Genomic DNA, 14,231 nt, shown 5'->3' on the forward strand with positions numbered 1-14,231 from the left:
TATATGGAAAGTACAAAATTTTATTATATTATACTTGTCTACTCTTCTTGACCTTAACATAGTTTTAGGTACAAAGAAACAAGATTGTTTGTAAGCAACAAAACATATTTCATTAAAAATCATCCACTGAGATTAAACGCCTTCTTAGAAATACCATGTTGCCTATCTTTTTATGGTTTTAACAATGTACATTTTCCAATGTTTTGGTCTTACTGATCTTCCTTAATGAAAATATCTATGACACTCTGGGATGTGAACAAATCATCTTATGTCTTCCACCTCCACAAGCAAGTAATGATGCTTTCACCCCTAGTCTTCATGTTGAAATTTACTGGCATGATTTAGCTCCGTAGATTTGGACGGAAATGCAGGTCTGACATGTAACATCAACATCAGGACTAAAAGTCCCAGGACTACAAACCACTGCAGAGGAAAGTACAATGGAGCAGATCATTATCATTTCAGTTAAAGGTATTTTATACCAATAATACAAATTGCTATCAATGTCACACCATTGACATTCTATATCTATGTTCTACTACCAGTAATGTTCAACCAATTAAACTGTGGAAGATTATTTATGAGTTGTTTTTTCCCTTGGCTCCGCTGAGCAGGTTGTAGGATCTTAGTTCCCCAATCATGGATTAAACTCGGAGCCATGGCAGTGAAAGTGGAGTCCTAACCACTGGACTGTCAGGGAACTCCCCATTTATGAGTTTTAAATATTGTTATCTGATGATCTGAGGTAGCACTGTAAAAGAAAGTTAGAATCTTAGCTACTTTTTCCTTTAGTAGCATCTTCCGATAACTTCTGCATTGCTCCATTTATGAATTCCTATTTCTTGTTTTCTAGTTCCTATTTCTAATTTCTAGGCAGGACCATTTTGTTTCCTTTCATAGTACAGTATCTCAAGTCAGAATGCTATAGAGATATTTTGTAATACAAAAGATTATACTAGGCAGAATTAATATACATGAAGATAACTATGTTTAGAAATTTGGGCTTCGAATTTTTACTTCCCTTTAACTGAATACATTTCTTTGGTAAGAAAATCACTATAAATATTCAATTATGCTAAGAGAATTCTGACTATATAACCTAAATAACTAGATATGTGTATTTTATAATTACCACAACAGGTAGCGCAATTGCTGTGTAGACCTTCATTTTTTCCAAAGCCTGGACGACAGCTATCCATACGCACTATTTGAAAACTGTGATCCACAAAATGCATCGCTGGTAGAGTTTTATTTAGATCATGGTTGAAAATATATGCTTGGCTCCGGAAAAATTCTTCTATTCGATTTCTTGCCTAAGATTTTAAAACACCAGAGAGAAGTACAATTACTAAACTGTGAACCAAATTTCTTCTCCCGTATCAGAGGCAATGAAATGTAATACAAGCATGGCACTGCTTTACACAACAGGTGAATTCCTGAAAAGTTGCATGTTAATACCAAAATTAGTTTAGCCTGAACTCATCAATTATTGTCAATTTTTATGTACAACAGTTAAGAAGAATTGAAATGAGGTTAAAAAGCACTTGTTTTAATTATTTGCAGCATGTCTATCCCATATGTAGATAACTGGGAGTTGATTGTTTCTAACTCCAAAGAGCCAAGCAAGATGGAAACCAAAACTTTAATTAGCATTACAGACTAATGGTGTAAATTTTATTTTTTGAGCATAGGGCTTAAATATAACTAATAATAACCCATAAACCATGTACAATGTTAAGGGTAACGGGCTTAAGGACTAGAGGAGGAGAATGAAGGTATTTTTTTAGATTATGTCCTGAGCCTCAAATAAGGCAGAGAAGAGAGCAACTATCATGATCAATAAAGACACAGTTTTGGAAAAACCAATGTTTTAACCTAGAGTGACATGATTATAAGGCTGTTCATTATTTATTTATTTTTATAAGGCTGTTCATTTTTTTAAATGAATGAATTTATTTTTGGTTGTGCTGGGTCCTCGTTGCTGGGCAGTCTTTTCTCCAGCTGTAGAGAGTGGGGGCTATTCTCTAGTTGCAGTGCATGGGTTTCTCATTGTGGTGGCTTGTCTTGTTGCGGTGCTTGGGCTCGAGGGTGCAGGGGTTTCAGGAGTTGCAGCACGTGAGCTAAGTAGTTGCGGCTCCTAAGCTCTAGAGCACAGGCTCAGTAATTGTGGTGCAGAGGCCTCAGTTCGGTTCAGTTGCTCAGTCGTGTCCGACTCTTTGCGACCCCATGAATCGCAGCACACCAGGCCTCCCTGTCCATCACCAACTCCTGGAGTTCACTCAAACTCACATCCATCGAGTCCGTGATGCCATCCAGCCATCTCATCCTCTGTCTTCCCCTTTTCCACCTGCCCCCAATCCCTCCCAGCATCAGAGTCTTTTCCAATGAGTCAACTCTTCGCACGAGGTGGCCAAAGTACTGGAGTTTCAGTTTTAGCATCATTCCTTCCAAAGAAATCCCAGGACTGATCTCCTTTAGAATGGACTGGTTAGATCTCCTTGCAGTCCATGGGACTCTCAAGAGTCTTCACCAACACCACAGTTCAAAAGCATCAATTCTCCGGCACTCAGCTTTCTTCACAGTCCAACTCTCACATCCATACATGACCACTGGAAAAAACATAGCCTTGACTAGATGGACCTTTGTTGGCAAAGTTATGTCTCTGCTTTTGAATATGATATCTAGGTTGGTCATAACTTTCCTTCCAAGGAGTAAGCGTCTTTTAATTTCATGGCTGCAGTCAACATCTGCAGTGATTTTGGAGCCCAAAAAAATAAAGTCTGACACTGTTTCCACTGTTTCCCCATCTATTTCCCATGAAGTGATGGGACCGGATGCCATGATCTTCATTTTCTGAATGTTGAGCTTTAAGCCAACTTTTTCGCTCTCCTCTTTCACTTTCATCAAGAGGCTTTTTAGTTCTTCTTCACTTTCTGCCATAAGGGTGATGTCATCTGCATATCTGAGGTTATTGATATTTCTACCGGCAATCTTGATTCCAGCTTGTGCTTCTTCCAGCCCAGAGTTTCTCATGATGTACTCTGCATATAAGTTAAATAAGCAGGGTGACAATATACAGCCTTGACATACTCCTTTTCCTATTTGGAACCAGTCTGTTGTTCCATGTCCAGTTCTAACTGTTGCTTCCTGACCTGCATATAGGTTTCTCAAGAGGCAGGTCAGGTGGTCTGGTATTCCCATCTTTTTCAGAATCCATAGCATGTGGAGTCTTCCTGGATCAGGGATCAAACCTGTGTCTCCTGTATTGGCAGGTGAATTCTTTACCACTGAGCCACCAAAGAAGCCCTGTAAGGTTGTTTTTCAAGCTGCTGCTTGGTTACATTTGGAGAACAAAGACCAGTGATCCATCCTTCTTCTATCATAGGAAAAATACATAATATTAACCTGGGGAGTTATATAATATTCCAAACATACTATTCCAAGACAAAACATTTTAAAATAGCTAAGACTCTCACAATCTCAGTTTATAAAACTGAAAGCAATATCAGTAATATTTCATGCTTAAGTTTTTAAACAGCTTTGTTTACTATTCAAATACTTTCCCCCTACACTGAAATTCTCACCTGGAGGATATTATGATTAGTGGTATCTTCACAGTCAATAGACTCATTGCATGTACCTTTCCACCCTGGTGCAAAAGGATTAACTGGAGGGGGAAGAAAATGACATCTTCACAAAACAATTCCAAAAAGTTCCAAACATTCCAATAACATTCCAAATGCTGAATTCAGTATACATGTGTGCATGTATTTAATCTATGTAATCCCAGAAAGGTGCATAACTTGAATACTTTATACATTATGATTTCACTCCATCTGGGGGCTAATGGAGGTAACTACAAGGCTTTAAAATGAATAGAAATAAATTTGGTTTGGTTTCCCCCTTTTGTCAAGTTCTCAAAAATACAATTTAAAATTCTATAAGAAGTTATAACTTAAATATTAGCTGCATAGTTAAAGGCCATATTTATAAAATGCTATTAACTTCTCAAAAATAGGCAACAATATATCATAGTTGAAAGCAAATAATTAATGCATTAATTTTTAAAACCACAATCAGGCTAAGAACAACAATAGATTTTAGTGCTTAACAAGCATTTAAAGCCTACTACTTATTTCTCATATTAATATGGTAATTAATTCTGTAATAAGATTAAACTCATAAATTTAAAGAAATATTAAAATTTTTTACCTTGAAATGCTATAAATAGCTCATGAATGAGGCCATGTTTTGGAACTTTAACAAAATGGCATTTATATGATGGTTCTATGATATGGCATGACAAATCAAAGATTAAATTATCCAAGATTTTCTTCAGGACTCGAAAAAGCAGATCATTATATTTTCCTTCACAAGATTTTGTGGTAAAACGTACAGCCATCTGATATGAATAGTCAGGTTCCCGATAGGCTTTAAAAAAAAAAGATGAGAATAAAACAATTGTGCCTAGCATCAATTTCCAAATAACATGTAATATTAAATACCATCAATCTTACAAACCACCAAAGAAGCTTAATTTATCTAATAAAATGTTTTAAGGGCTTCTTGGGTGGCACAGTGCAGGAGTGGCCAACGTGGGAGATGCAAGTAGATGCAGGTTCAATCCCTGTGTAAGGAAGATTCCCCTGGAGAAGGAAACGGCAACCCACTCCAGTATTCTTGCCTAGACAATCCCATGGACAGAGGAGCCTGGCAGGCTACAGTCGATGGGATCTCCAAGAGTCAGACATGACTGAGCAACTGAGCACAAATGTTTTAACAATTTGTCCTCATGAAGAGGTGTAAAACTAATGACTTTAATGAAAAAGGTTATTTTGTCTGATACATTATCTACTCAGTACAAGAGAAGATATAGCTTCTGTGGGTGCCCTACATATGTAAGTTAAAAGTATCAAGAAAAAAATGAGATTTTGGTGGGGAGAATCTTAGTTTACACAAGTATCATTGGTGTCAGCACTGTCCAGTGAAAAGGATCATTAATTTGCTTTTATGGAACTAAACATCAATTTTTAAATTACCTAGGAAAACTGTGATAATGCTGATTGTGCCTGCATACCTAGACAATGAGAAGTGGGAGGCTGAAAGAGGATTATTTAGGACACACTATTTTGATGTCCACTAGAGAAGGGAATGGCAAACCACTTCAGTATTCTTGCCTTGAGAACCCCATAAACAGTATGAAAAGGCAAAATGATAGGATACTGAAAAAGGAACTCCCCAGGTTAGTAGGTGTCCAATATGCTACTGGAGGTCAGTGGAGAAATAACTCCAGAAAGAATGAAGGGATGGAGCCAAAGCAAAAACAAGACCCAGTTGTGGATGTGACTGGTGATAGAAGCAAGGTCCGATGCTGTAAAGAGCAATATTGCACAGGAACCTGGAATGTCAGGTCCATGAATCAAGGCAAATTGGAAGTGGTCAAACGAGATGGCAAGAGTGAACACTGACATTCTAGGAATCAGTGAACTAAAATGGACTGGAATGGGTGAATTTAACTCAGATGACCATTGTATCTACTACTGCAGACAGGAATCCCTTAGAAGAAATGGAGTAGCCATCATGGTTAACAAAAGAGTACAAAATGCAGTACTTGGATGCAATTTCAAAAACGACAGAATGATCTCTGTTCGTTTCCAAGGCAAACCATTCAGTATCACAATAATCCAAGTCTATGCCCCAACCAGTAAAGCTGAATAAGCTGTAGTCAAATGGTTCTATGAAGACCTACAAGACATTTTAGAACTAACACCCAAAAAAGATGTCCTTTTCATTATAGGGGACTGGAATGCAAAAGTAGGAAGTCAAAAAACACCTGGAGTAACAGGCAAATTTGGCCTTGGAATATGGAATGAAGCAGGGCAAAGACTAATAGAGTTTTGCCAAGAAAATGCACTGGTCATAGCAAACACCCTCTTCCAACAACACAAGAGAAGACTCTACACATGGACATCACCAGATGGTCAACACCGAAATCAGATTGATTATATTTTTTGCAGCCAAAGATGGAGAAGCTCTATACAGTCAACAAAAACAAGACCAGGAGCTGACTGTGGCTCAGATCATGAACTCCTTATTGCCAAATTCAGACTTAAATTGAAGAAAGTAGGGAAAACCGCTAGACCATTCAGGTATACGTGTGTTAGTCACTCAGTCATGCCCGACTCTTTGTGACCCCATGGACTGCAATCCACCAGGTTCCTCTGTCCAATATCTCATGAGATATTCCAGGCAAGGATACTGGAGTGGGTTGCCATTTCCTTCTCCAGGGGATCTTCCCAACCCAGGGATCGAACCTGGGTCTCCTGCACTGCAGGCAAATTCTTTACTGACTGAGCTACAAGGGAAGCCCCCCATTCAGGTATGACCTAAATCAAATCCCTTATGATTATACAGTAGAAGTGAGAAATAGATTTAAGGGCCTAGATCTGATAGACAGAGTGCCTGATGAACTATGGACTGAGGTTCGTGACACTGTACAGGAGACAGGGATCAAGACCATCCCCATGGAAAAGAAATGCAAAAAAGCAAAATGGCTGTCTGGGGAGGCCTTACAAATAGCTGTGAAAAGAAGAGAAGTGAAAAGCAAAGGAGAAAAGGAAAGATATAAACATCTGAATGCAGAGTTCCAAAGAATAGCAAGAAAAGAAAGCCTTTCTCACCGATCAATGCAAAGAAATAGAGGAAAACAACAGAATGGGAAAGACTAGAGATCTCAAGAAAATTTGAGATACCAAGGGAACATTTCACACAAAGATGGGCTCGATAAAGGACAGAAATGGTATGGATCTCACAGAAGCAGAAGATATTAAGAAGAGGTGGCAAGAATATACAGAAGAACTGTACAAAAAAGATCTTCAAGACCAAGATAATGATGATGGTGTGATCACTCACCTAGAGCCAGACATCCTGGAATGTGAAGTCCTTAGAAAGCATCACTATGAACAAAGCTAGTGGAGGTGATGGAATTCCAGTTGAGCTATTTCAAATCCTGAAAGATGATGCCGTGAAAGTGCTGCACTCAATATGCCAGCAAATTTGGAAAACTCAGCAGTGGCCACAGGACTGGAAAAGTCAGTTTTCCTTCCAATTCCAAAGAAAGGCAATGCCAAAGAATGCTCAAACTACCGCACAATTGCACTCATCTCACACGCTAGCAAAGTAATGCTCAAAATTCTCCAAGCCAGGCTTCAGCAATACGTGAACCGTGAACTTTTAGATGTTCAAGCTGGTTTTAGAAAAGGCAGAGGAACCAGAGATCAAATCACCAACATCCGCTGGATTATCGAAAAAGCAAGAGAGTTCCAGAAAAACATTTATTTCTGCTTTATTGACTACGCCAAAGCCTTTGACTGTGTGGATCACAATAAACTGTGGAAAATTCTGAAAGAGATGGGAATACCAGACCACCTGACCTGCCTCTTGAGAAATCTGTATGCAGGTCAGGAAGCAACAGTTAGAACTGGACATGGAACAACAGACTGGTTCCAAATAGGAAAAGGAGTACGTCAAGGCTGTATATTGTCACCCTGCTTATTTAACTTCTGTGCAGAGTACATCATGAGAAACTCTGGGCTGGAAGAAGCACAAGCTGGAATCAAGATTGCTGGGAGAAATATCAATAACCTCAGATATGCAGATGACACCACCCTTATGGCAAAAAGTGAAGAGGAACTAAAAAGCCTCTTGATGAAAGTGAAAGAGGAGAGTGAAAAAGTTGGCTTAAAGCTCAACATTCAGAAAATGAAGATCATGGCATCCGGTCCCATCACTTCATGGGAAATAGATGGGGAAACAGTGGAAACAGTGTCAGACTTTATTTTTTTGGGCTCCAAAATCACTGCAGATGTTGACTGCAGCCATGAAATTAAAAGACGCTTACTCCTTGGAAGGAAAGTTATGACCAATCCAGATAGCATATTCAAAAGCAGAGACATAACTTTGCCAACAAAGGTCCGTCTAGTCAAGGCTATGGTTTTTCCAGTGGTCATGTATGGATGTGAGAGTTGGACTGTGAAGAAAGCTGAGCACCAAAGAATTGATGCTTTTGAACTGTGGTGTTGGTGAAGACTCTTGAGAGTCCCTTGGACTGCAAGGAGATCTAACCAGTCCATTCTGAAGATCAGCCCTGGGATTTCTTTGGAAGGAATGATGCTAAAGCTGAAACTCCAGTACTTTGGCCACCTCATGCGAAGAGTTGACTCATTGGAAAAGACTCTGATGCTGGAAGGGATTGGGGGCAGGAGGAGCAAGAGGACGACAGAGGATGAGATGGCTGGATGGCATCACGGACTTGATGGACGTGAGTCTGAGTGAACTCCGGGAGTTGGTGATGGACAGGGAGGCCTGACGTGCTGTGATTCATGGGGTCGCAAAGAGTTGGACACAACTAAGTGACTGAACTGAACTGAACTGAACTGATTTTGATGTCAATTTGAGGTTCCTTGGTCAGACACATTTCAGTTCAGTTCAGTCACTCAGTTGTGTCCAACTCTTTGTGACCCCATAAACCGCAGCACGCCAGGCCTCCTTGTCCACCACCAACTCCTGGAGTCCACCCAAACCCATGTCCATTGAGTCGGTGATGCCATCCAACCATCTCATCCTCTGTCATCCCCTTGCTCCTCCTGCCCTTCATCTTTCCCAGCATCAGGATCTTTTCAAAAGAGTCAGCTCTTCGCATGAGGTGGCCAAAGTATTGCAGTTTCAGCTTCAACATCAGTCCTCCCAATGAACACCCAGGACTGATCTCCTTTAGGATGGACTGGTTGGATCTCCTTGCAGTCCAAGGGATTTTCAAGAGTCTTCACCAACACCACAGTTCAAAAGCATCAATTCTTCAGGATTCAGCCTTCTTTACAGTCCAACTCTCATATCCATACATGACTACCGGAAAAACCATAGCCTTGACTAGATGGACCTTTGTTGACAAAGTAATGTCTCTGCTTTATAATATGCTGTCTAGGTTGGTCATAACTTTCCTTCCAAGGAATAAGCATCTTTTAATTTCATGGCTGCAATCACCAACTGCAGTGACTTTGGAGCCCCCCAAAATAAAGTCAGCCACTGTTTCCCCATCTATTTGCCATGAAGTGATGGGACTGGATGCCATGATCTTAGTTTTCTGAATGTTGGGCTTTAGCCAACTTTTTCGCTCTCCCCTTTCACTTTCATCAAGAGGCTCTTTAGTTCTTCGTCACCTTCTGCCATAAGGGTGGTGTCATCTGCATATCTGAGGTTATTGATATTTCTCCCAGCAACCTTGATTCAAGCTTGTGCTCCTCCAGCCCAGCGTTTCTCATGATGTACTCTGCATATAAGTTAAATAAGCAGGGTAACAATATACAGCCTTGACATACTCCTTTTCCTATTTGGAACCAGCCACATTAAAAATACTCTATAAGCCATACCAATTATATATAACAGACTCATTTACACTAAATGAAGAAACCATATACTTAATTCTGATCCAAACTAAATGTATAAGTTAAAATGTGCCTATATTCTTACCAAAGATCATAAAGTCATATCTCTGCTTTACTACCTTTTCTTCTTGGGTTTCTGCTTTGATAGTCTTATAAGAAAAACTGCATGTATAAAGTCCAGACAAAGGCTCCAGAAAATCTTTCACCATCAGCTTTCCTGTATTAGTTATATTTATTCTATTACTTCCTAAACAGAAAGAGTAAATGAGTTGGTTATTTAATATGTAACAATTCAAACACTATTTAGTAAGCTTGGGGTTACAAATACATATAGTGAGTGATATAGTGAAGTCGCTCAGTCGTGTCCGACTCTTTGCGACCCCGTGGACTGTAGCCTACCAGGCTTCTCCGTCCATGGGATTCTCCAAGCAAGAATACTGAAGTGAGTTACCATTTCCTTCTCCAGGGGATCTTCCCGACCCAGGGATCGAACCTGGGTCTCCCACATTGGAGGCAGACACTTTAACCTCTGAGCCACCAGGGAAGCAATTTATAAATTAATGGACAATTTTAACTTCAAGAATTCAACAAAGTCTTAATTCTGCTGTATTACTCAATGGAAAACCACACGATAAGTACACTTTTGAAATATATTTTGGTTTTCTTTAATTCAATTCTTGGCATCTAATTTCAATTGATTTATACCAGTAATTCAGTAAATGAGATTATAGTACCTTACAGTACAATGCAATTTCTTCACATATGATAGAAATTAATAATCCTTACATTCTAAAACACCCTTCTAACATCATGAAAAAATACAAATTAGTTACCTCATTTCCTATCACAGATGCTGCAAAGATAAATTTTAGGTTCTATAAAAACTTCTGAACTAATAAGCCTTTGGGAGGAAAGGTACAAAAATTATTGCTTCAGTTTTATGAATAAGGAGAAAATAAGGCACAGACCAGGTTATGACTGTCTAAATACTGAGTAAGCGAAAGTTCAGTTAAAATTAAGTTACAACTTTTTCATTCTCATAAATAATAGTGTTTTTCTTAAAAAAGGTTTGCATCATTAAAAAAGGAAGATATTAAAATCAAATAACTCACCTGATAATGGCTTTTCATTAGGCCCAACCCATAAATAGGTGGGGTCCACTGTTTCTTTTTCGGCACGTTTAAAGTCCATACAGACAAGGACTGGGCTGTTGTGATGTAATTTTACATATACTTTCACTATGACAAATAAAACAGTATATAACTACATTATATAGCAAAATTTAAATTAATAAACACACTTCCTACCATTTTGTCCCAAAGTTACTTTGATTAGTTCTCTTTGAATTTCACGGTTTTAAAAATCAGCATATCATTATAACACTTGGAAAACTAAAGTCCTTTTTACTTCTCATAGACTTTTAAAACTCTAGACTGCCAGAGAGTCATTATTTTTTTTCTGTGATAGTATAGTGTTTATTAAAATGTACATAATACATTTTAGTGTACAGATTCAGAAGAACTAGAATCAAAAAAATTTGAAGCGTTGGTAGAATCAACTTAAAGATCAGAAAAGGGTCTCTCTGCTTGCAAAACTATTTTAAAGATGATCATTATCAGCCCGAAGGCAAATGTGATATTTAGCTGTAAGTGTCCTCTGTTAGGAACAATAATTCAGTCTATGTGGGACACATAAGGATGATTTTTCTGCAATTCCTACTCTATCTCGGATTTGATGGAAGCAGCAACAATGTGCTTTGAACAATACTGTCCCATAAGATACTAATTATAAAGTCTGCTGAACACCAGGCTCTGAACCTATAAAGATGATACTGTACCACAATTCGGCGGAGGCACAGAGGGGGAGGGGCTCCAAAAATGGAGCGATTCCAAATCTAACCAACGCTACGAACCGGCCCAAAGTCATCTAAAGTTAGCTGTGTGACTGATTTTCCTTGGGGAGTGTTTGAAAGTTTTATCACAGTGACAAATGACATCTGAGCTGAGCCGGAAATGATGTGTAGGAGTTCTAGTTAATGAAGGGATAAGGACATTCCAAACAGAGGGACTTTCAGCCCCGGAAATCACTCCTCTGAGCTGGCCTCGCAGGTTGCAAACCAGCAGGGACATTCTGAAGAGAGGTGGTATCAGAGAAAGAGCTATAAATTGAATCTTAGCTCCTCACGAGCCGTGCTTCTTTAGGCGAGATTCTTCTTTCCGCAGTTGAGGCGCAGTGGCGTTGCTGTAAGGATGAAACAACCTCCAGGAAGTGCAGAGCACACAGTACACGTTCTATAAATTTCTGCTGCATTTCCTTGCTCGGGAAAAACCTCAGCAGAGCCACGGGGCCCCCGGCTCTTCGGATGGACTTTGCGAGTGAAGAGGTCCTCATTACCTGGGTGTCCCGGCTTGCCATAAATGAAGCCTTTCTTAGTGCGTTCGGAATTACGCTGCCATCCAACTGCGGAGGAAAAAACAAAACAAAACAAAACACCCACTGACCAAGTGGAAGCGGAGCCTGAGCTCAGACTGGGGCGGGGCGGGGCGAAGCGGGGAGGCTGGACCGGGAAGCTGCGGGAAGCCTTGGGGCCGGGGCGGGAGGAGCCCCACCTCCTGTGAGGTACCAGAGCACCGCGGAGAGTAGGACCCACGCTCGCATCACGACTCAGGGGCTAGCGTCGCGGGAGGGTTAGGCGTCGAGGGGCGGGCTCCTTCCTACCTCAGCCCCAGCGCCACGCCTCCCCATCTCTCCTCCACCGAGCGGAGCAAACCGCCAGGGTCCGCTCCCCTACCGTGCGTAGCTACAAAGGGAGCGGACGCGCCGGAGAGCGCGAGCGTGCTCCGCGGCCTGTCCCGCGTGGGTGGGGCTGGGGGCGGGGCGTGTGCAGAGGGCTGGACCCTGGCAGGTGCACGGGAGGCGAGCGGCCCGCCCCTCGCGCGCACGCGGTCGCTGTCATGCGGATGCTTCTGGTGCTTCGCGCCTCCAATCTGGCGCCATTTTCCCGCGCTCTTGTCCGCTTAGTTCTCTGGGCAGTCGGTGAGAGAAGAAAAGCGTTGGCGTTTTAGTCATTTCCTTAGTCTAAGAGCTGAAGAAATCGATGAGAGGAACGCGGTGGGCGCAATGGGATAGGGCGGATAGGGGATGAGATTACATTAGGATCTGAGGAAGGAGAAGCTTCCACTTCACAGGAAGCAGAGAGCCCCGCGTGCGAATTCCCTATGCCTTTCTTATGAATTGTCTGAAACTGTGTGCACAATCTTTTTCAAATTCTTAACTCCCAGTTTTCACCCACCTGCGTTCTAACCCACAGAATGAAGAACCTGAAGAACTAGTGCACCAACAAGGCGTCTCCAGGGCTTTGCACTCTAGAGGAACGTTTAACCTTCATTTTCAACTTCCAGTATCATACGATGTTGAGAGACTCCACTTGCAAATGTATCCGGGGTTGTGAAGTAAGCCTGCTTTAACGAAAACAAAAACACGAGCCCAGTTGAAAGGCAAGATCTCCAAATGCCTTTTTTTGCAGGGGTGGGTGCTCAGTCAATATCAGCGAGCTCCAGAAGAGACCAGGCCAGTGTCTTTCATGGTTGCTTCTTGGCTACTCATTTAGTGGCCTGGAAAGCCCTGCGTTATTGTCTGTTTCTTAGCAGCGGGACACCCTCCGTCGTGGTTTTGAGTAGGCTGGTGGGTAGAGAGCCCAAGGTTCAGACAGGGTGCAGAATGATTATTTGGGGTGAGATCAAGAGTTTTCAGTTTTATTTCCTTTGAGCCGAGTCAGTACTTGGACTATCTCAGATGGTCCAGGAGCAGCCTTTGTCAGTGATTTCAGTTTTAGTCACTGTTAATTTTACTACATAGCATAAACCATGAAATGTGATTTGGTGAGTCAGATCCACCCTTGTCAGTTATCGTGTCTAGATTCATGGTTTAGTCTCAACTGTTCCCTTCTTAAAGTAATGATAATGAAGACAAGTTTAGGTATTATCTCTGATTCCCTGGAAGTTTATCATTAAACCACTGCGTTTTATTAGCTTCCCAGTTATAAGTAATTGATCCTTGTAAACCCTGTGTGATCAACTTTGAATACTATAAGAAGAGACTTAACCAAATGAGTAGTGATTTGTTCAAAGAATCCATCTACTGTTTTAAAACAAACTTAATTTTAGAATAGTTTTACGTTTACAGAAAAATTGTGAAGATAGTACTGAGTTCTCATGTATGCCCACCTATTTCCTTACAATTAACATCTTACATTTGTTATGATACCTTTCTAACAAGTAATGACCAATATTGATACCTTATTTTAAAAAGTCCATACTTGATTCAGATTTCCTTAGTTTTTACCTAATGGCCGTTTTCTGCTCCAGGATCCCAGTTAGGATCCCTTGTTACATTTAGTCAAGTCTCCTTAGCGGTGACAGTTTCTCAGACAATTCTTGGTTTTGATGACCTTGATAGTTAATGGGTTTTGAGATGACATTGACTTGATCTGAACTGGTCAGGCTCTTTGCAGAATGCCTCTAGGTTAGACTGGAGCTTAACCAGTCTGAGTTAACCCTCTAGGTTAGGGTTTATGGACGGAAGGCTATGGAGGTGAAGTACCATATTCAAGTATATATCAAGGGCACATACTGTCACATGCCTTATATCATTGTTGTTGTTAACTTGATCACCTGCCTGAGGTAGTATTTGTCTGGTTTCTGTCATATAAAGTTACTCTCTTTCCTATACCTTTTCATACTGTAATCTTTGGAAGGATGTCACTATGTGAATACCATTCTTTAAAAA

At 40.7% G+C, this 14,231-nt stretch overlaps 1 protein-coding gene across 3 annotated transcripts; it reads right to left on the minus strand.

The window, feature by feature from the left end:
* On the minus strand, window positions 1-12,305 carry ZPBP2 (zona pellucida binding protein 2). Of its 3 annotated transcripts, none has more exons than XM_040245469.1 (8): window positions 12,162-12,305; window positions 11,838-11,903; window positions 10,556-10,681; window positions 9,529-9,690; window positions 4,213-4,431; window positions 3,585-3,667; window positions 1,133-1,313; window positions 1-423 (listed from the first exon to the last, which is right to left on the minus strand). In XM_040245469.1, the coding sequence occupies exons 3-8, from the start codon at window positions 10,632-10,634 to the stop codon at window positions 329-331; spliced, it is 819 nt and encodes a 272-aa protein (XP_040101403.1). In that variant the 5' UTR covers window positions 10,635-10,681; window positions 11,838-11,903; window positions 12,162-12,305; the 3' UTR covers window positions 1-328. The 3 variants fall into 3 exon arrangements, with proteins under 3 accessions (XP_040101403.1, XP_040101402.1, XP_040101401.1); XM_040245468.1 differs by having other exon boundaries at window positions 1,206-1,313; window positions 12,053-12,264; XM_040245467.1 differs by having other exon boundaries at window positions 12,053-12,260.
* Window positions 12,306-14,231: the final 1,926 nt, after the last annotated feature.

Source organism: Oryx dammah, unplaced genomic scaffold (genome assembly GCF_014754425.2).
Source record: "Oryx dammah isolate SB20612 unplaced genomic scaffold, SCBI_Odam_1.1 HiC_scaffold_8, whole genome shotgun sequence".
In the NCBI taxonomy this organism is placed as follows: Eukaryota; Metazoa; Chordata; class Mammalia; order Artiodactyla; family Bovidae; genus Oryx; species Oryx dammah.